Genomic DNA, 23,171 nt, shown 5'->3' on the forward strand with positions numbered 1-23,171 from the left:
AAAAAAAAAAAAAAAAGTATGAGAGAGAATTTAAGAGACAGGGAGTACAGATTAAGAAAGTTTATTATATTATCTAGTAGAAACTCTGTAAAGAAAACAGAGAGAATGGAGGGGAGGAACTAATCAAAGGATAGGCAATTAAAATGTTTACTACCTATGTACCCTATATGCAGGGTATTACTTGAGGGTGTTTCCTAGCAAAATGAAAAATGCATGCAATAAAAGGAAAATAAGGAATATAAGAAATATTGGTGAGCAAATCTGAAAAAAATTAGAACTAAGCCTAAATAATATGGTTATGAAGCTTAAAGCAGATGTCTGAAAATTATTTTTGGTGATCTTGGTGATGGAGAAAATATAAGTTAGCAAATAAAACTCTGCAGGAAGCACAGCTTAAAAAAAAAAAGAAAATGTCATCAGGAGAGCACAGGGAAGCAGATGCCAGCATCTGTAATCTCAATAAATGTAAAGAGACTAACATGCTTTATTAAAAAAGCAGATTATCATTTAGGGTTGAAATAAAGAAATTAAAATGTTTACAAACACACCTTAATCAAAAATTTAACAGAGGAAGTAAACAAACTGGATAAATGCTGGATGTAGTTAACAAAGGCTTATAAAAAGCTGAAAGGACAATATCATATAAGATAAACCAGAATTGAGGACCAAAAGCATTAAGAGGGACAGAGAGGATATGTATAGAAGGTATAATCCACCAAAAATATAATTGTGAACTTTTTTATACCTATTCTACAGACATATTTAAGTATATGAGTCATAAAAGCAAGTTTATTCAGTATAGGGTTTTTTGTTTAATTTTGGTGAAATAACAGAATTTACCATTTTAACTATTATTAAGTATACTCTTCATTAGCATTAAGTACATTCACATGGATGTGCAGCTGTCACTGCCATTGATCTCCAGAACTTTTTCAAAATTTTCCTACATTGAAACTCTGTACCCACTAAATAATAACTCCATTTCAGCATAGGCTTAATAGGCTATTTTTTTGAAACTATTGGTTTTTCTGTTTTCTGCTGTTAATTTTCTTTTTTGACACCAGGTTGTGCACTACTTGTGCCTGTCACTGTTGGAATGATGTTACTTATGGTCTAGGGATATTTTCCTAGGATGTGTGGTTTAGAAAGTTTGAATAGACCTGGCTGCAAACGTTTGTCCATCTTCTTCCTTAAGCAGAGATGCTAATCAATATTATCTACTCTGGCTTTGACAAAAAACATTGGGAAACTGTGGGGTGTTGTGTGTGTATGCGTGTGTACGTAGTTTTCCTGAGGCATTTCAGAAGCCAGAATGTGAGATTTGAAATGCAGTGGAAATGAAGTATAGAATTCAACAGGTCAAATGAGGCAGAGCTTTAAATAGACCATCAAAATTTTCTTAGAAGTTAAGAATAATGGTAGAATTAGGAATGAGGAAGAAAAGCAACTCACGTGCCAAATGTGCTAAGATATCAGTAGATAATCAGTAGGTCTCCCAAGGTGACTTTCACACATTTTCAGGCCACTCCTCATGATGCAAAAACCATTTTCTCTCACAAATACAAGAACATATAACTGAAATATGAAATAGTACTTAACATTCTGTGTGCTATACACTCATTTTTAGAATAGGTATAAAAAAGTTCACAATTATATTTTTGGTGGATTATACCTTCTATACATATCCTCTCCATTTCATTTCTTTGAAACTTTGGTCTCAATACATTAAATTATTTTAACAGCCAGTGAACGGGTTGCAATGTAAAGTTTGAAAGTGGTTTAGCTGGTTGTCATGAGACTCAGAGGTGGTAGAACTTTTATGCAAGGGTAGAGAAGTTAATTGTAAGTAGCAGAAACCAGAACATGGCCAACACTTCTACTTACCTTTTCTAAAGAACTTTACTAAAGTAATTAATATTCTTCACAGTTCAATGACTGACAGATGGTAAAGCGTTCCATCTGAAATGTTTGTTGAGGAACTTGAGAGTGTTGTTTACTGTGGGAACATGGGTTCCAAAGAAAATTGTCAAGAGTAATGAGCAGCAAAAAGTTGAGGTGAGATGAGATGGGGAATTCATTGAGTTAAGTGGAAATGAGAGTGAAAAAACAGAGAGATGGAGTAACTTACATTTTGACCTTAACCAAATAACAGAGATAAAAAGTAAGTAAGGCTGGTACCAAAGTGTCAAATGGAATTCTGAGAGAAAGTAATTCATTTTCTTAAAAAAAAAAATCGTTGTAGAGAAACACAAAGAGTAATGAAAAGTACCCTAAATCCAGCTTATGACTTCAGGAAAATTGTTAACTAGTTGTACTCTCAGTTTCTTCATCAATATATGATTTCATTGAACTAGGAGATTCTTAACCTTACTACTATTTTTAAATGATTAAGTCTATATATTGCATCCCCATTATCAACAGTGGAATGCACATGTGTTTGTATGTATGTATATAGATATATATAGTTCTCTAAGTGGCTCTTGGAAACATTGTGACCAAGCAGTTTTAATTATGAAGAAAATGGCTTAACAACTCAATATATTATTACTTGTTTCTTCATTAAATGTTCTTCAATCACATTTGGTTTGTTATTTTTAGTTACACGAACATGCTGCCTACTTGGTGGACAGTTTGTGGGAGAGCTCTCAAGAACTGTTGAAAGACTGGGAATGTATGACAGAATTGTTATTAGAAGAACCTGTTCAAGGAGAGGAAGGTATAGTATTTCGATAAGTTGATTTACATATTGTTTTGGGTTTGCATTAATTATCATACCACCCTGTATAGATCACTTATTACAAATGAGTATATGCAAGCGTACTGTGTGTCTTTTTTTGCAAAGAGAACAGTTTGTTTCCTATAACAAGCAAGGATGTCTCAATAGTGTATAACATCTTTCTGTATTAGGACTACTACCATTCATGCCACACAAGTTTTTAAAATCCTATAAATGTCATGTAGCATTCAAAAAAGTTTTCTTTATGCTGATTTGAGACACAAAATACTGACACACTTAATGTAAAAAAGAAAAAAGGCACATGCAGAATCTTTTTGCTATGTATGTGTACTTAACCTTTCACATACAATGATTTAATTAGACCACAATCATCCCCTTTTGTTATATCCTTTTAAAAATTAAAGAAATCAAAAATAAAGTCACTTACCTAGCTATTCAAGAAATAGGGAGAAATAATTACTATACTGATAATTTCTGAAGTATGCATCTTACATTACACTTTGTGAAATAACATGAACAGCAAAATGGATATGTATACTTAATAAAGCATTTATATTCTAAAAGATTATATGAATATTAGCTCCTTAAAACTAGCAATGCTTTTTCCTCTGTATAGCTTGTTTTTCAATCTAGCCCACAACAGTAGTTTAAAGAACTACTATTTCATTTAATCCATACAGAGTCCTAAAATGTAGATGATACCTTGATGTAAGTGAGACTTGTAATGAACTAAACATGGACTTTAGAATCAAAAGAAACAGATTCAGATTTCTAACTCTGTCCTTTATGACTTATGTCCTCATTTTTTCTGCTCCTTAGCTTCCTTTTCTTTATAATATAGGGATTCTTTTTCTTATTTACCTTATATAGTTGTTGTGAGGATTAAATAAAATAGTATACTATTGATTCCCTATTCTGTTTCCCCTGCTTTTCTATGTAGTTCAACCCTCTGGGATATAAGAGCAGAATGAGCCATCACCTGCAGTAGATTACCCAAACAGTTTAGTGACCATCCCCCAATGTTCTTTCCAAGCAGTGATGCTAATTGGTATTATCTGCTCTGGCTTTGACCAAATTCAGTGAGCGAGACAATAGCTATGCATCATACCCAAATACACTCCAGTAAACTGGCTGAAATTGCTTCTTTTAAATTCAAGATATTTGCCTCACAACCTCATTCTCTTTTTTTTCCCCTCATTCTTAATCTGTAACACAAATCCTTCCCCCAAATTTCCCAGACCTTCTTTCAAGGTAGAATTTATTATAGTATATTTGACCCCACCTCTGATTATTATTTACTATATTTGCATGTGTTTTTTTTTCCCTCCATATCTTTGGTAAGAAGACAGGTCTATTATTAAGTTGACCGGACCTTCTGCTCACTAGGTCAAACTCTCAGCTGTACTCTGGATTCCTTTCACTTTTGAAGTCATCAGAGGAACATGAACATACATTCTACATTGTCTTTATTTTGCTCATACATGTTTCTGCTAAGTTCACTGACCTCATAAATCTATTTCTAACTAATCTTAATATTTTATCTAGTAAAATTAATTTCCTTTCTAATCACTACAGCCCAGTCAACACTTGAGCAAAACGCTTGGCATAGTATTTAATAGTACATTTCATCCATTTTCCTTCCTTGCTTGTGGCCATAGAATCAGCAAATTATCAGAGTAGGCTAGAGCTTCTTATTTATTATTCCAGGCCATTTTTCTTTTTGTCAAGTATGCTCTATAAGGTTATATCCAAGGAGAAGGGAAGCAGGGGACATAATAAATTACGGGAAGAAGAGCCAAGGTGCTATGATTTGGTATTGTTAACTTTTTACTCTCATTTAAATAAGATGTGTCAGTCAGAAAATAGTAATTACTCTGTCCGTCAGTCATCAAGGTGTTCTAGATGGATCTACCTTTTTTTTTTTTTTTTTTTTTTTTTTTTTTTTTTTGCCGGACGCGGGCCTCTCACTGTTGTGGCCTCCGCTCCGCAGCATGTGGGATCTTCCCGGACCAGGGCACGAACCCGTGTCCCCTGCATTGGCAGGTGGACTCAACCACTGCACCACCAGGGAAGCCCTGGATCTACCTTCTTAAAATAACTATGTATTATTAGGTTTTCTTTGTGGTTTAAGTTTAGTTGACATTGGGTTTAACTTTCAGTCAAGAGATTGGTTAGGTTTGGTTTCGTTTGGTTTGGCTTGGTTTGGTTGGTTTGATTTTAGCTAGAAAAGTGAGTTGTAAAATGGGGAAAAACTTTTAAGTCAACCACAGTTTTAGAGTATGATTGAATCTGGGAAGGCAAGGCTGGAGAATTTATGTGTAACAAGTCCAGGACCATTTTGAAATCATGATTCAACTTTTTTTCATACATTTGTCCATATGTTTGCTGTGCCACATATAAGCTCTGGTATGGAATGGTATCCAAATCGATATTCTGAGCTACTATTTTGCTATATTTTATGATAACAAAATGCCATTAGTGATTTACTTATTTCCTTAAGACTAATTAGAAATTAAGTTATACTTTACATAAGTGAAGTGTGATAGATATTCCAGTGGATGAAAGTCTAGTTAGCAGTTGCAAATATAGGACTAAAATTTGGGAAAACAGACACCTTGTCAAAGACTACCAATAGCAATTTAAATTACAACTGCTATATATCAGAACAAAACTATCACTCGAAAAGATAGATGCACCCCTGTGTTCACAGCAGCACTATTTACAGTAGCCAAGACATGGAAACAACCTAAATGTCCATCAACAGATGAATGGATAAAAAAGATGTGGTACATATATACAAGTGTACCACTCAGCCATAAAAAAGAATGAATGCCATTCGCAGCTACATGGATGGACTTAAAGATTATTATACTAAGCGAAGTAAGTCAGAAAGAAAAACAAATACCATATGATATCATATGTGGAATCTAAAATATGACACACATGAACTTATCTACGAAACAGAAGTGGACTCACAGACATAGAGAACAGACTTGTGGTTGCTGGCCGGGGGAGGGGGTTGGATTGGGAGTTTGGGACTAGCAGATGCAAACTATTATATATAGAATGGATAAACAACAAGGTCCTATTTTGTAGCACAGGGAACTATATTCAATATCCTGTAATAAACCATGATGGAAAAGAAAAATAATAAAACACAGCTGCTATAAGACTGCCTTGCAGTGTTTTTAAGGGACAGGGTTTTTTGGGGGTGTATGTGTATTCTACAGCAAAATCAAATTGTTGGATAAATTTTTAGTGTAATGTGAAGGTCTGGGTAACAAGTAATCAGGCAAAAACAGGGCCGTAACTAAGTCATTTAACTTCTCTGGGTCTTAGCTTCTTCATTTATAAAGAAGGCTCTTCGATTAGATAAACTTATGTGATCATTTCTTTTTTAAAAAAAAAAACCAGTTTTTGAAACATTTGATAGCTTACAATGAAAGCTAATGATTTCTTTTTTGCTCAATATATTGATTTTTATTTATTTATCTTTGGCTGTGTTGGGTTTTCGTTTCTGCGCATGGGCTTTCTGTAGTTGAGGCGATCGGGGGCTTCTCATCATTGCAGTGCACAGGCTTCTCATTGTGGTGGCTTCTCTTTGTTGCGAAGCACGGGCTCTAGGCACGTGGGCTTCGGTAGTTGTGGCACGCAGGCTCTAGAGTGCAGGCTCAGTAGTTGTGGCACATGGGCTTAGTTGCTGTGCGGCATGTGGGATCTTCCCGGACCAGGGTTCAAACCTGTGTCCCCTGCATTGGCAGGCAGATTCTTAACCACTGCGCCACCAGGGAAGCCCTGTGATCATTTCTAATGCTAGAATTCTGTGATCCAGTTGATGGGTGAAGTAATGTGTATAAGTGGAATTCTTCAAGTAGGGACTCATTAATTCACTTATAATTTTTAAATATTTATGTGCTGTTATACTAAGCACTGAGGGTGCAATCTTAAACAAGGTCAGCTCACTGCCCATATGGAACTTACATTCAAGTAGTGAAGGCAGACCAAAACTAAGTGGTCAGAATAATTTCAAAAGTTAATAAGTATCTGTGATAGATAATAACAGTAAGAAGGGGTCCATCTTTAGATTGAATACCAAAAGGAAGATCTCTCTAAGGAGGCTACCTGTGAGCCAAGAATCTAAAGGATATGGGGGCTAGCCATGGGAAGTGTCAAAAAAGAGCTGCCTAGATAGAGGAAATAGCAATTGCAGAGTATCTGAAGCATGAATGATACTGTTATATTCCAGGAGCTGCAGTAGCTTGAGCACAGTGGGCCAGTGGCACTAGATGAGATAGAGGCAGAGGCCTGATGATGTAGAACATTTAAGTCCATAATCATAAGTGGATTTATTTAGTTCATTCTAAGTGTAATAGGGAGCCACTGAAGGATTTTAAACAGGGGAGGGATGTGATCAAATTCATATTAAAAAAAAATGCTTTTTGTCAACATGGTTTGGAGTGGTCCCTATGGGATATGATAAAAATGTAAAAGATAAAAATAGATTATAGAAAGAAAAAGCCCATGGTGAGTTTTAAAGATTGTGGATAGGACGGGGGCAAAAGTAGGAAGAGCAAGAAAGAGTGAGAGCAAGCTATATAAAAAGGATAGTAAGAGTTCATTGTACACTATAGAAGGCCCAGTAAAGAGGGTGTTCAAGAGAGCTATGGTGAATAATATCACGTATTGCAGAGGAGAAAAAGGACTATGCAAAGACCATCAGCTTTAAGTGAAGATTTAGGTTGTTGGTGACTTTTTAGTGTTTCTTTTCAGTGATATTAAGGAGAAAATCCAGAGTTCAGGGTGATAAGACTGAAATCAATAATGAGAAAATGGGGATGATGTGTAGAGAGGTTTCTGCAGACTTAGAAAGTTGTGTAGGTATTTGGTAATTCATAGTGCGAACAGCCACCCTTTCCTTTCTATCATTGTGGCTGTTTGGCTCTTGTCTGTGGCTTAAAGCTTGATTTGTTTTCAGTTTTATTATTTGGTTTTGCTGTTTTATCCCCAAAGAGATTTCAGTTAAATTTCAAATGTTTTGAGTTTACCATATCGGAATGGATGGTTTCAAATTATAAACTAATAAAATTGATGGCATTGGACACTGTATAAGGTTGAGTTTTTCTTCAACAGTAACATACTGATTTTAGTGTATAATAGTGGAATGTTTCTATACTAGATAAGTTTTTCTCTCCTCACTTTCCATAGAACTAGATTTTTTTTCATAATTAATAGAAAATGCATTTAGTTCATAGACAATCTTGTCATTCCTCTATCCCCAGCCAAATTGAAAAAAATATGAAATTCTAGAATCATAAAATAGAAACTTGATTGTTTTATTGGATCAGGGAGTATAAATGGAAAGCTGAAGCTGTTTCTTGTGGTTTTCCTAAGACAAGCTAAAGTTCATGTGCTATTTCTATCACAATTAAAATGTGAAACAAAAAATGATTGAATTAAGATATACATACATATTCCTGTTTAGGATGATTTTGGTACAGAATAAGGGATACGATGTTATGCCTTTGTTTGCCTTTTCATTGCTGTTGTCCCAGTTTATTTTGAAATAATCAGTACAAACTTCTCAATTTCTAAAGCTTAATATTTTTTTTCTTTTAATTTATGCCTAGTTCTGTCTCTATAATCCCCACATCTATTGGTCTTTTTTTTTAATTGGTCTTTAACATAAATAAGTAGACAGAGAAAAGAACAGAGAGGAAGGGGAGAGGGAGACAGAAAGATAAAATTAAACTATTCAAATTAGTCTCAAAAATGTATCTTTAAAAATACATAGGAATGAATTCAACAAGAAAAGTACAGAATCAGTGTGAATAAAATCATAATGTTTCATTAAATAATGTCAAATAAGATATCATAAATGAAGAGCTATATCATGTTCCTGGCTGAAGAGATTATTAAAATGTCAGTTCTTCCCAGTGTAATGTATAATTTTCTTAAAAATACCAGTTCAAATTCCAGTAGGTTTGAGAGAGTTCTGGGAGGTGAGAGAAGGAACTAAGCAAAATGATTTTAAAGTTTATATAGGCTGGGACTTCCCTGGTGGCACAGTGGTTAAGAATCCGCCTGCCAATGCAGGGGACACGGATTTGAGCCCCGGTCCAGGAAGATCCCACATGCCGCGGAGCAACTAAGTCCGTGCGCCACAACTACTAAGCCTGCTCACTAGAGCCCGTGCACCACAACTACTGAGCCTGCGCTCTAGAGCCCATGAGCCACAACTACTGAGCCTGCATGCCACAACTATTGAGGCCTGTGCGCCTAGAGCCCGTGCTCTGCAACAAGAGAAGCCACTGCAATGAGAAGCCTGTGCACTACAACGAAGAGTAGCCCCCACTTGCCGCAACTAGAGAAAGCCCACGCACAGCAACAAAGACCCAACGCAATCAAAAATAAATAAATGTAAAAAAAAAAGAATCCAAGAAAGGTGAATAACAATAGAAAAATTAGCAGAGAATAAACATTAAAAATCTCCAAAAAAATTTTAAACTAATAAACAAGAAAATACACTCCACTAATTAGTAGTTAGGCAGGAGCAAAATAACATACCATTTTCAATCATTGGATTGGCAAACATTAAAGGGACTTGTAACATCAAGTGCTGGCAGGGATATGAGGAACCAAACATTCTCATCATTGCAGTTGGAGGTGTGGATTGCAGTAAGTAACCTTTTTGATTTGTCAGTACCAAGATTTGAACCTTTGAGTCATTACTCCCTCTCTTGAAATTTATTCTACAGAAATAAAAGTATCAGTTACATAAATATATGTGTGCTTATGATATTTATTACTGCATTGTTTGTAAACGTGACAAAAATAGGGGGAAAATTTACATGTTAATAGGAGAAGGCTGAATAAATTGTGGAACACAAATTATGTAATAACTTGTAATTATTTAACATAATTATTTGTACATGTCATGTGACTTGAAAGATATTCAAAATCTATTAATTTTTTGAAAAGATATAGCATGTTCTTTTTTTACTAAAAATAAAAGAAAGATATATGAGCTTTGAAGTGATATACAAGAAAAATTTTGGCATTGCCTAATTCAGAAGTATATTACAAGAGACCAAGTATTAGAAGAAACCAGAGTTTATTGTCTTTTTTACTTTGTATATTTCTTTCTTGTTTGACTCATGACAAGCACATATTATTCTTAAAACAAGAAAAGGACAAAGAATAGAGCTTTAGTCCTTAAGTAATAGACTACGGTTTTTTATAATTGTGCTCAGTTTTGATACATGGCTATTGTAAAACTACCTACTCATACTAATGTGTTTTGTTTCACTTTAGCAATGTCTGACCGTCAGGAGAGTGCTCTTATAGAGCTAATGGTTTGTACGATTCGTCAAGCTGCTGAGGCACATCCTCCAGTGGGAAGGGGTACCGGCAAGAGAGTAAGTTACATTAGAAATCTACCAAAAAAAAGAAAAAGAAAGCTTTTAATGTAATTAACTGTCTTAAATATTTGAATATTTTTTGTAAATGATATATGCTGTGGTAGTTCATCTTATATTCTGTCTACTCAGGTACCAAAATAGATTCTTTGCATCCATGCTTCTATAGCACCTCTGCCTGCTTCTAGTCTAGTATCTTACGAATTTTCACATTCATATTTGTTACAGGTACAGAAAGGCTCTGATGGCAAACTGCCTAGTTTTGGAGGCTCTTCCACTTAACATCTATGTAATCTTTGGACAGTTGATTATTTTCTTTGTTAATTTCCTTACCTGTAGTATGGGGCTAATAATGCAGGTGCTGTTGCTATTTAAGATGAATTGAGATAATCATGATGGAAAGACTGGCTCCGGTAGTGTGAAGAGGTAGGCAATTCCTCTCTGCCAAAAAAAAAAAAAAGTGTAAAACTGGAAAAATTATCAAAACCCATATCAGGGCTCTGGAAATTAGCCAGAGATAAAACAACAAATTGAGAAGCATTTATGAGCATATCTTGGAGATATTGTAGGTTCAGTTCCAGACCATTATAATAAAGCAAATATTGCAGTAAAGCTAGTCACATGAATTTTTTGGTTTCTTGATGCATAAAAAGTTGTGTTTACACTATTAAGTGCGCAATGCCTTATGCCTAGAAAAACAATGTGCTTACCTTAATTTAAAACTAGTTTATTGCTAAAAAAAAAATGCTGTCATCTGAGCCTTCAGCGAGTTGCAATCTTTTTGCTGGTGGCAGTTTCTTAAAATAAGACAAAAATGAGGTTTGCCTCATTGATGGACTTTTCCTTTCACAAACAATTTCTATGTAGCATGCAATGCTGTTTGATAGCATTTGACCCACAGTAGAACTTCTTTCAAAATTGGAGTCAGACCTTTCAAACCCTGCCACTTCTTTATCAACTAAGTTCATGTAATATTCTAAATCCTTTGTTGTCATTTCAACAATCATCACAGCATTTTCACCATGAGTAGATTACATCTCTAGAAACCACTTTCTTCGCTCATCCGTAAGAAGCAACTCCTCATCTGTTAACGTTTTTGTCATGAGATTTATCACATATTCAGTCTGTGCTTTGAATTCTAATTCTCTTGATGTTTTCACCACATCTGCAGTTCCTTCCTCCGCTGAAATCTTGAACCCCTCAAAGTCATTCACGAGGATTGGAATCAACTTCTGCCAAATTCCTGTTAATGTCGATATTTTGACCTTTTCCCCTTGAATCATGAATATTCTTAGTGTCATCTAGGACGCTGAATCCTTTCCAGAAAGTTTTCAGTGGACTTCGCACAGATCCATCAGAGGAATCACTATCCATGGCAGCTATAGCCTTACAAAATCTCTTTCTTTACTAATGAAACTTGAAAGTCAGAATTACTCCTTGATCCATGGGCTGCAAAATGGATATTGTGTTAGGAGGCATGAAAACATTCTCATAGTGCATCTCCATCAGAGCTCTTGGGTGACCAGATGCTTTGTCAGTGAGCAGTCATATCTTGAAGGGAATCTTTCTTTGAGCAGTAGGTCTCAGCAGTGGGCTTAAAATATTCACTAAACCATGTTGTAAACAGATGTGCTGTCACCCAGACTTTGTTGTGCCACTGATAGAGAACAGGCAGAGTAGATTGAGCATATTTCTAAGCGCCCTAGGGCTTTCAGAATAGCAAATGAGCATTGGCTTCAACTTAATACACCAACTGTATAGCTATGAAAATCCTACGTGGCATCTTCTTTTAATATAATGCTGTTTTGTCTATACTGCAAATCTTTTGTTTAGTGTAGGCACCTTCATTAATTAACTTAGCTAGATCTTCTGGTTAACTTGCTGCAACTTCTACATCAGCAGTTGCTGCCTCACCATGAACTCTTGTTATAGAGATGGCTTCTTTTCTTAAATCTCATGAACTAGTTTCAGCCTTTTCTTCTGCAGCTTCCTCACTTCTCTCAGCTTTCATAGAATTTGAGAGTGAGGGCCTTGCTGTAGATTAGGCTTTGGCTTAATGGAATGTTGTGGCTGGTTCGATCTTCTGTCCAGATCACTAAAGCTTCTTCCATATCAGCAGTAAGGCTGTTTCACTTTCTTATCATTCATGTATTCACTGGAGTAGCACTTTTTATTTCTTTCATGAACTTTTCCTTTGCATTCACAAGTTGGCTAACTGTTTGACTCAAGAGGCCTAGCTTTTGGCCTGTCTCAGCTTTCAACATGCCTTCCCCACTGAGCTTAATCATGTCTAGCTTTTGATTTAAAACAAGAGATGTGTGGCTTTTCTTTTCACCTGAACACTTAGAGGCTTATTAGGGTTTAGTAAGGTTGTTAGTTGGCCTGATTTCAATACTGTTGCGTCTCAGGAAGGGGGAAAAGATGGGGGAACAGCTAGTTGGTGGAGCAGTGGGACACAACATTTATCAAGTAAGTTCCCCATTTTATATGGGTGAAGTTTCTGGCACCCCAAAGCAATTAAATGGTGACATCAAAGATCATTGATCACAGATCACCCAACAGGTATAATAATAATGATGAAAAAGTTTGAAATATTGCAAGAATTACCAAAATGTGGCACAGAAACAGACACACAAACACAAAATGAGCAAATGCTGTTGGGAAAATGGTACCAATAGACTTGCTCAACACAGGGTTGTCACAAAGTTCCAATTTGTTTTCTTCAAAAAAGCAATATCTGCAAAACATAATAATGAGGTGTGCTTGTATTCTTGGAAAACTGCTGAAGCTTCAGGTTAAAGCTGTAGGAGTCTACAGCCTTCCTGCCTAGGGTTACAGTATACACAGAACCCACAAGCCTGATTGGTGACATCTGTTAATTTTACCAGAGTGGCACTGTATGTGAAAACCAGCAACTTTGCTGTCAAGGGAGCAGACTCAATATGGGACAAACGGGAAGACTCCACAGCTTTGTCAACTAGAAATGGCAGAAACAAGGAAATCCTGTACCTGTGATATTCAGAGATTGTGTCTGCAAGTTGGTAAGAATAGTGAACCAGCCAAGAATCTAACAAAAAAATGCTAGAAATGAGAAAGCCATAAAAGGATTAATAAACTCTTCATACATCCCTGGCTGACTGGCAAACCCGAGAGAGAGAACCCAATGGAAAATAAAAGTCAAGCAAACTTACACAGTGGCTGAAGTTTGAATGTGCTCTCTATCCCACAACAGATCAGGTCTCAGAGGCGAGGAGCCTTATAAATTTGGATCATTTGAGCACCACCTCTACCCAAATCATTGGCTGACTAGTGATCTATTGAAACACAGAGGAGACTCCTAGGAAGACAGGCTAAAAAACAAAAATAAGAATGAAAATTCCCAAGAGAAGCCACACATTATGGGAGAGACAAATTACACAGTATAAGTTTAATTTATTAAAATGACACTTAGAAAAATAATTTTTAAATACATAATTACTACAGGATATTATCAAAAAATGTCCACTTTTCCAGAAAAATTGGAACCATGCAAAAAAAACACAGTAAAGTGTGGCCATACTCAGGGGAAAAAAGTAGACAGTAGAAATGGTTTCTCAGTAGGCACAATTGTTGGGTTTGGACATACTTCAGAGCACTTTTTTATAAATATGTTCAAAGAATTATAGGAAAATATGTTCAGAGAATTACAGGAAAAGATGATAACAAATAAGGAATCTCAGTAATTCCAATTTTTCAAATGAAAATTCATGAGTTGAAAAGTACAGTAAGAGAAATTTAAAATTTATTAGATGAGCTCAACAGATTTGAGATGACAGAGGAAACAGTGGGCATGAAAGATTAATAGAAATTATTCATTCTGAAAAAAAAACAGGAAAAAAGGTGAAGAGAAATGAACAGAGCCTAAGAAATGTGTGAAACAACATCAAGTCACCAAATTTGTATAATGGAGTCCTACAAAGAAAGTGAGAGAAAGAAAAGGAAGGAAAAACATTTTAAGAATTGCCAAAAACTTCCCAAATTTGATGACAAATGTTAATCCACAGGTCCAGGAAATTTAACAAAATCCAAATAGTATATAAACACAAAATATCTACCTCTAGACACAGGGTAGTCACACTGTTAAAAGTTAAAGACAAAAAATATTGAAAGCTGTAAGAAAAAAAATAACTCATGTGGAGGACAACAGCAATAGGATTAGCAGTTGACTTATCAAAAGTAGTTAAGCCCAGAAGACAGTAGAATGACAATCACCGAAAGACAACAAAATTGCCAAGCAGGAATTCTAAATCCAGTAAAATTATCTTTCAAGTATGAAAGTGAAATAAAAACATTCCCATATAAACAGAGATTGAGAGACATGTTAGAAGACCTGCCTTAGAAGAAATACTAAAAGAAGTCCTTCCAGCTGTAAAGAATGGAAACTCTAATCCACAGGAGGAAATAGAGAGTACCAGAAATGGTAAATATGTGGGTGGATATAAAAGGCTGTGTAGGGCTTCCCTGGTGGCGCAGTGGTTGAGAGTCCACCTGCCGATGCAGGGGACACAGGTCCGTGCCCCGGTCCGCGAAGATCCCACATCCTGCGGAGCGGCTAGGCCTGTGAGCCATGGCCGCTGAGCCTGCACATCTGGAGCCTGTGCTCCACAATGGGAGAGACCACAACAATGAGAGGCCCACGTACCACAAAAAAAAAAAAAAAAAAAAAAGGCTGTGTATAGTATATTTTTTTTAATTTTTAAAGAGACATGAGATTATTTAAAGCAACAATTATAGCACTGTAGTATTAAGATTATAATATATATAGATATGTGAGAATAGCACAAATAAGGGTAAAGGAAATAGAACTATCTTGGAGTGAAATTGCTGTATTTTGTTATAATTAATTCATTATTAATCTGAAGTTAGTTGTAATAAGTTGAAGAAGTATATTGTAATCCCTAGAGTAATTACTCAAACCTAAAAAAGGGAAATGAAACTAACAGAGAAATTGTAATAGCACACTAAAAAATGTTTAACTGCAAAGAAGGCAGTAAAGGATGAAGAGAGGGGAGAAAAAAAGACATAAGATATATAGATAACAAATAGCCCAATGGCTGACATAAATTTAACCATATTAAACATTACATTAAATACGAATATAGGAAAGACTCCAAAAAGTAGAGACAGAAAACAAAGGACTGGGTATGAAATGATAATAAGGAATTATTGTTTAATTTTGTTGGAGATGTAAAGCTTAATTATTCTTGCATCTTCATCTGTTAGAGACATAATTAAATATTAGGGGTGAAATGATATACAAAGAACTTGCCTTAAAATGCTACAGAAGACCATTGTTTCGGGGTGCACAAGGAGAGGTGATTCACAGCACCTCCTAAACTAGCTCCAGAGACGGGTGCAAGCCGCGGCTATCAGCGCGGACACCAGACACACATGAAACGCTAAGGCTACTGCTGCAGCCACCAAGAAGCCTGTGTGCAAGCACAGGTCACTATCCACAGCTCCCCTTCCAGGAGCCTGTGCAGCCCTCCACTGCCAGGGTCCTGTGATGCAGGGACAACTTCCCCAGGAGAGCACAGGCGCGCCTCAGGCTGTTGCAACATCGTGCTGGCCTCTGCTGCTGCAGGCTCGCCCCACATTCCGTACCCCTCCCTCCAACTGGCCTAAGTGAGCCAGAGCCCCCTATCAGCTGCTACTTTAACCCCACCCTGTCTGAGCGAAGAACAGGTGCCCTCAGGAGACCTACACGCAGAGTCAGGGCCAAATCCAAAGCTAAACCCCAGGAGCTGTGCAAACAAAGAAGAGAAAGGGAAATCTCTCCCAGCAGTCTCAGGAGCAGCGGATTAAGTCTCCACAGTCAACTTGATGTACCCTGCATCTGTGGAATACCTGAATAGACAACGGATCAGCCCAAAATTCAGGCGGTGGACTTTGGGAGCAATGATATATATATTTTTTTCCTTTTTCTCTTTTTCCGTGTGGCTCACAGGGTCTTGGTGCTCCAGCCAGGTGTCAGGCCTGTGCCTCTAAGGTTGGAGAGCCGAGTACAGGACACTGGTCCACAAGAGACCTCCGAGCTCCACATATCAAATGGTGAAAGCTCTCCCAGAGATGTACATCTCAATGCTAAGACCCAGCTCCACTCAATGACCAGCAAGCTACAATGCTCGGCACCCTAGCCAAACAACTAGCAAGACAGGAACACAACCCCCACCCATTAGCAGAGAGGCTGTCTAAAATCATATTAAGGTCACAGACACCCCAAAACACACCACCGGACGCAATCCTGCCCACCACAAAGACAAGATCCAGCCTCATCCACCAGAACACAGGCACTAGTCCCCTCCACCAGGAAGCTGACACAACCCACTGAACCAACTTTAGACACTGGGGATAGACACCAAAACAACGGGAACTACGAACCTGCAGCCTGCGAAAAGGAGACCCCAAACACAGTAAGTTAAGCAAGATGAGAAGACAGAGAAACACACAGCAGATGAAGGAGCAAGGTAAAAACCTACAGACCAAACAAATGAAGAGGAAATAGGCAGTTTACCTGAAAAAGAATTCAGAGAAATGATAGTAAAGGTGATCTAAAATCTTGGAAATAGAATGGAAAAATACAACAAATGTTTAACAAGGACCTAGAACTAAAGGGCAAACAGTGATGAACAACACAATAAATGAAATTAAAAATTCTCTAGAAAGGATCAATAGTAGAATAACTGAAGCAGAAGAACTGATATGTGACCTGGAAGATAAAACAGTGGAAATAACTACTGCAGAGCAGAATAAAGAAAAAAGAATGAAAAGAATTGAGGACAGTCTCAGAGACCTGTGGGGCAACATTAAATGTACCAACAAACAAACTATAGGGGTCCCAGAAGAAGAAGAGAAAAAGAAAGTGACTGAGAAAATATTTGAAGAGATTATAGTTGAAAATTTCCCTAAGATGGGAAAGGAAATAGTTAATCAAGTCCAGGAAGCACAGAGAGTCCCATACAGGATAAATCCAAGGAGAAACATGCCAAGACACATATTAATCAAACTCTGAAAAATTAAATACAAAGACAAAATATTAAAAGCAGCAAGGAAAAAGCAACAAATAACACACAAGGGAATCCCCTTAAGGTTAACAGCTGATCTTTCAGCAGAAACTCTGTGCGACAGAAGGGAGTGGCAGGACATATTTAAAGTGATGAAAGGGAAGAACCTACAACCAAAATTACTCTACCCAGCAAGGATCTTATTCAGATTCAACGGAGAAATTAACACCTTTCCAGACAAGCAAAAGCTAAGAGAATTCTGCACCACCAAACTAGCTTTACAACAAATGCTAAAGGAACTCCTCTAGGCAGGAAACACAGAGAAGGAAAAGACCTACAATAACAAACCCAAAACAATTAAGAAAATGGTAATAGGAACATACATATCGATAATTACCTTAAATGTAAATGGATTAAATGCTCCAAACAAAAATCATAGCCTGGTTGAATGGATACAAACACAAGACTTGTATATATGCTGTCTACTAGAGACCCACTTCAGACCTAGGGACACATACAGACTGAAAGTGAGGGCATGGAAAAAGATATTCCATACAAATGGAAAACAGAAGAAAGCTGGAGTAGCAATTCTCATATCAGACAAAATAGACTTAAAATAAAGACTATTACAAGAGACAGAGAAGGACACTACATAATGATCAAGGGATCAATCCACGAAGAAGATACAACAATTTGTAAATATTTATGCACCCAACATAGGAGCACCTCAATACATAAGGCAAATGCTCACAGCCATAAAAGGGGAAATCAACAGTAACACAAGCATAGCAGGGGACTTTAACACCCCACTTTCACCAATGGACAGATCATCCAAGATGAAACTAAGTAAGGAAACACAAGCTTTAAATGATACATTAAACAAGATGGACTTAATATTTATAGGACATTTCATCCAAAAACAACAGAATACACATTTTTCTCAAGTGCTCATGGAACATTCTCCAGGATAAATCATATCTTGGGTCAAAAATCAAGCATTGGTAAATTTAAGAAAATTGAAATTGTATCAAGTATCTTTTCCAACCACAATGCCATAGACTAGATATCAATTACAGGAAAAGTTCTGTAAAAAATACAAACACATGGAGGCTAAACAATACACTACTTAATAACGAAGTGATCACTGAAGAGAAATCAAAGGGAAATCAGAAATTACCTAGAAACAAATGACAATGGAGACACGATGACCCAAAACCTATGGAATGCAGCAAAAGCAGTTGGGGGGGGGAGTATATAGCAATACAATCCTACCTTAAGAAACAGGAAACATCTTGAATAAGCAACTTAACCTTACACCTAAAGCAATTAGAGGAAGAAATACAAAAAACCCTAAAGTTAGCAGAAGGAAGGAAATCATAAAAATCAGATCAGAAATAAATGAAAAAGAAATGAAGGAAGCAATAGCAAAGATCAATAAAACAAAAAGCTGGTTCTTTGAAAAGATAAACAAAATTGATGAACCATTAGCCAGACGCATCAACAAAAGAAGGGAGAAGACTCAAATCAATAGAATTAGAAATGAAAAAGGAGAAGTAACAACTGACACTGCAGAAATACAAAGGTTCATGAGAGATTACTACAAGCAACTATATGCCAATAAATGGACAACCTGGAAGAAATGGACAAAGTCTTAGAAAAGCACAACCTTCTGAGACTGAACCAGGAAGAAATAGAAAATATAAACAGACCAATCACAAGCACTGAAATTGAAACTCTGATTAAAAATATTCCAACAAACAAAAGCTCAGGATCAGATGGCTTCACAGGCAAATTCTGTCAAACATTTAGAGAAGAGCTAACACCTATCCTTCTCAAACTTTTCCGAAATATAGCAGAGGGAGGAACACTCCCAAACTCATTCTGTGAAGCCACCATCACCCTGATACCAAAACCAGACAAAGATGTCACAAAGTAAGAAAACTACAGGCCAATATCACTGATGAACATAGATGCAAAAATCCTCAACAGAATACTAGCAAACAGAATCCAACAGCATATTAAAAGGATCATACACCATGATCAAGTGGGGTTTTTCCCAGGAATGCAAGGATTCTTCAGTATACGCAGATCAATCAATGTGATACACCATATTAACAAAGTGAAGGAGAAAAACCATATGATCATCTCAATAGAGGCAGAAAAAGCTTTCAATAAAATTCAACACCCATTTAGGGTAAAAAAAAAAACCCAGAAAGTAAGCATAGAGGGAACTTACCTCAACATAATAAAGGCCATATATGACAAACCCACAGCCAACATCGTTCTCAATGGTGAAACACTGAAACCATTTCTACTAAGATCAGGAACAAGACAAGGTTGCCCAATCTCACCACTCTTATTCAACATAGTTTTGGAAGTTTTAACCACAGCAATCAGAGAAGAAAAAGAAATAAAATAAATCCAAATTGGAAAAGAAGAAATAAAGCTGTCACTGTTTGCAGATGACATGATAGTATACATAGAGAATCCTAAAGACACTACCAGAAAACTGCTAGAGCTAAGCAGTGAATTTGGTAAAGTAGCAGGATACAAAATTAATGCACAGAAATCCCTTGCATTCCTATACAGCAATGATGAAAAATCTGAAAGACAAATTAAGGAAACACTCCCATTTACCATTGCAACAAAAAGAATAAAATACCTAGGAATAAGCCTACCTAAGGAGACAAAAGACCTGTATGCAGAAAATTATAGGACACTGATGATAGAAATTTAAGATGATACAAACAGATAGAGAGATATACCATGTTTTTGGATTGGAAGAATCAACATTGTGAAAATGGCTATACTACCCAAAGCAATCTACAGATTCAGTTCAATTCCTATCAAACTACCAATGGCATTTTTCACAGAACTAGAACCAAAAATTTCACAATTTGTATGGAAACACAGAAGACGCCGAATAGCCAAAGCAATCTTCAGAAAGAAAAACAGAGCTGGAGTAATCAGGCTCCCTGACTTCAGACTATACTACAAAGTTACAGTAATCAAGGCAGTATGGTGCTGGCACAAAAACAAAAATATAGATCAGTGGAACAGGATAGAAAGCCCAGAGATAAACCCACGCACATATGGTCACCTTATTTTTGGTAAAGGAGGCAAGAATATACAGTGGCGAAAAGACAGCCTCTTCAATAAGTGGTGCTGAGAAAACTGGACAGCTACATGTAAAAGAATGAAACTAGAACACTTCCTAACACCATACACAAAAATAAGCTCAAAATGGATTAAAGACCTAAATGTAAGGCCAGAAACTATCAAACTCTTAGAGGAAAACATAGGCAGAACACTCTATGACATAAATCACAGCAAGCTCCTTTTTGCCCTACCTCCTAGAGAAATGCAAATAAAAACAAAAATAAACAAATGGGACCTAATGAAACTTCAAAGCTTTTGCACAGCAAAGGAAACCATAAACAATATGAAAAGTCAACCCTCAAAATCGGAGAAAATATTTGCAAACAAAGCAACTGACAAAGGATTAATCTTCAAAATATACAAGCAGCTCATGCAGCTCAATATCAAAAAAACAAACAACCCAATCCAGAAATGGGCAGAAGACCTAAAGAGACATTTCTCCAAAGAAGATATACAGATTGCCAACAAACCCATGAAAGGATGCTCAACATCACTAATCATTAGAGAAATGCAACTCAGAACCATAATGTGGTATCACCTCACACCAACCAGAATGGCCATCATCAAAAAAATCTACAAACAATAAATGCTGGAGAGGTTGTGCAGAAAAGAGAACGCTCTTGCACTGTTGGTGGGAATGTAAATTGATACAGCCATTATGGAGAACAATGTGGAGTTTCCTTAAAAAACTAAAAATAGAGCTACCATATGACCCAGCAGTCCCACTACGTGGCATATACCCTGAGAAAACCATAATTCAAAAAAGAGTCATGTACCACAGTGTTCATTGCGGCTCTGTTTACAATAGCCAGGACATGGAAGCAACCTAAGTGTCCATCGACAGATGAATGGATAAAGAAGATGTGGCACATATATACAATGGAACATTACTCAGCCATAAAAGGAAACGAAGTTGAGTTATTTGTAGTGAGGTGGATGGACCTAGAGTCTGTCATACAGAGTGAAGTAAGTCAGAAAGAGAAAAACAAATACCGTATGCTGACACATATGGAATCTAAAAAAAAAAAAATTATGAAGAACCTAGGGGCAGAATGGGAATAAAGATGCAGACATAGACAGTGGACTTGAGGACTCGGGGGAGGGGGAAGGGTAAGCTGGGAGGAAGTGAGAGGGTGGCATTGACATATATACACTACCAAGTATAAAATAGCTAGTGGGAAGCAGCCGCATAGCACAGGGAGATCAGTTCTGTGCTTTGTGACCACCTAGAGGGGTGGGATAGGGAGGGTGAGAGGGAGGAGATATGGGGATATAGGTATATGTATAGCTGACTCACTTTGTTATAAAGCAGAAACTAACACACCATTGTAAAGCAATTATACTCCAATAAAGACATTTAAAATTTTAAAATGCTATGGAAGAAAAAAAGCTTTAGGAAAATTGATGAAACAATAATGACAAAATGAGTGTTTTTGAAATTTTCCAAAATAAAAGTTTTAAGAATATGTTATGTCCCAATTTTGAATGACGTCCCCTTCAGGCTAATTTCTTATTGTTTTGACATGTCATCATTTTTTGAGTGCTTTCTTTCAGAGCAAAATGTCCCAGGCTCACTTTCTACCTTTATTGCTTATGTTAGTTATCTATTCCTGCGTGTAAGAAATTACAGTAGTTGTCCCTTACCCATGGTTTCTCTTCCCACAGTTTCAGTTACCAGTCAGCTATGATCCAAAAATATTAAATGGAAAATTCCAAAAGTAATCTATTGATAAGTTTGAAGTTGCATGCTGTTATGAGAAGCATGATGAAATCTCATGCCATCCAGCTTTGTCCCTCTCCATCCTGCCTGTGACGTTGAATCATACCATTGTCCAGTGTATCCCACCAGTTAGTCACTTAGTGGTTGTAGTAGGTCATCAGATTGACTGTCACAGTATTGCAGTGTTTGTGTTCAAGTAACCCTTATTTTACTTAATATCGCCTGAATGCCCAAGAGTAGTGATGCTGGCAATTCAGATACGTCAAAGAGAAGCCATAAGTGCCTCCTTTAAGTGAACAGGTGAAAGTTCTAGACTTAACAAGGACAGAAAAAAATCATATGCTGAGTTTGCTAAGATCTTCGTTAAGAATAGATTTCTATCTGAAATTATGAGGAAGGAAAAAGAAATTCCTATTAGTTTTGCTGTCACACCTCAAACTGCAAAAGTGATAGCCACAGTGCTTGATGAGTTCTTAGTTAAGATGGAAAAGGTGTTAAATTTATACAGGATATTTTGAGAGAGAGAGAGAGACCACATTCACACAACTTTTATTACAGTATATTGTTATAATTGTCCTATTTTATTAGTTATTTTTGTTAATCTCTTACTGTGCCTAATTTATCAATTAACTTTATCATAGGCATTTTTTTAAACATCTTTATTGGAGTATAATTGCTTTACAATGGTGTGTTAGTTTCTGCTTTATAACAAAGTGAATCAGTTATATGTATACACATGTTCCCATATCTCTTCCCTCTTGCGTCTCCCTCCCTCCCTCCCACCCTCCCTATCCCACCCCTCTAGGTGGTCACAAAGCACCGAGCTGATCTCCCTGTGCTCTGCGGCTGCTTCCCACTAGCTAGCTATTTTACGTTTGGTAGTGTATATATGTCCATGCCACTCTCTCACTTTGTCACAGCTTACCCTTCCCCCTCCCCATATCCTCAAGTCCATTCTCTAGTAGGTCTGTGTCTTTATTCCTGTCTTACCCCTAGGTTCTTCATGACATTTTTTTTTTTTTAAATTCCATATATATGTGTTAGCATACGGTATTTGTCTTTCTCTTTCTGACTTACTTCACTCTGTATGACAGACT

General features: G+C 36.7%; 1 protein-coding gene across 2 annotated transcripts in view; it reads left to right on the forward strand.

The window, feature by feature from the left end:
* Positions 1-23,171, forward strand: part of STAG1 (STAG1 cohesin complex component) — a 459,794-nt gene that overhangs the window by 378,401 nt on the left and 58,222 nt on the right. For both annotated transcript variants that reach the window (XM_007457539.1, XM_007457540.1), the window contains exons 15-16: positions 2,599-2,716; positions 10,049-10,152. In XM_007457539.1, coding sequence (XP_007457601.1) covers positions 2,599-2,716; positions 10,049-10,152 — 222 coding nt within the window. The remainder of the gene's footprint in view (positions 1-2,598; positions 2,717-10,048; positions 10,153-23,171) is intronic.

Source organism: Lipotes vexillifer, unplaced genomic scaffold (genome assembly GCF_000442215.2).
Source record: "Lipotes vexillifer unplaced genomic scaffold, Lipotes_vexillifer_v1.1 scaffold86, whole genome shotgun sequence".
Taxonomy (NCBI): domain Eukaryota; kingdom Metazoa; phylum Chordata; class Mammalia; order Artiodactyla; family Lipotidae; genus Lipotes; species Lipotes vexillifer.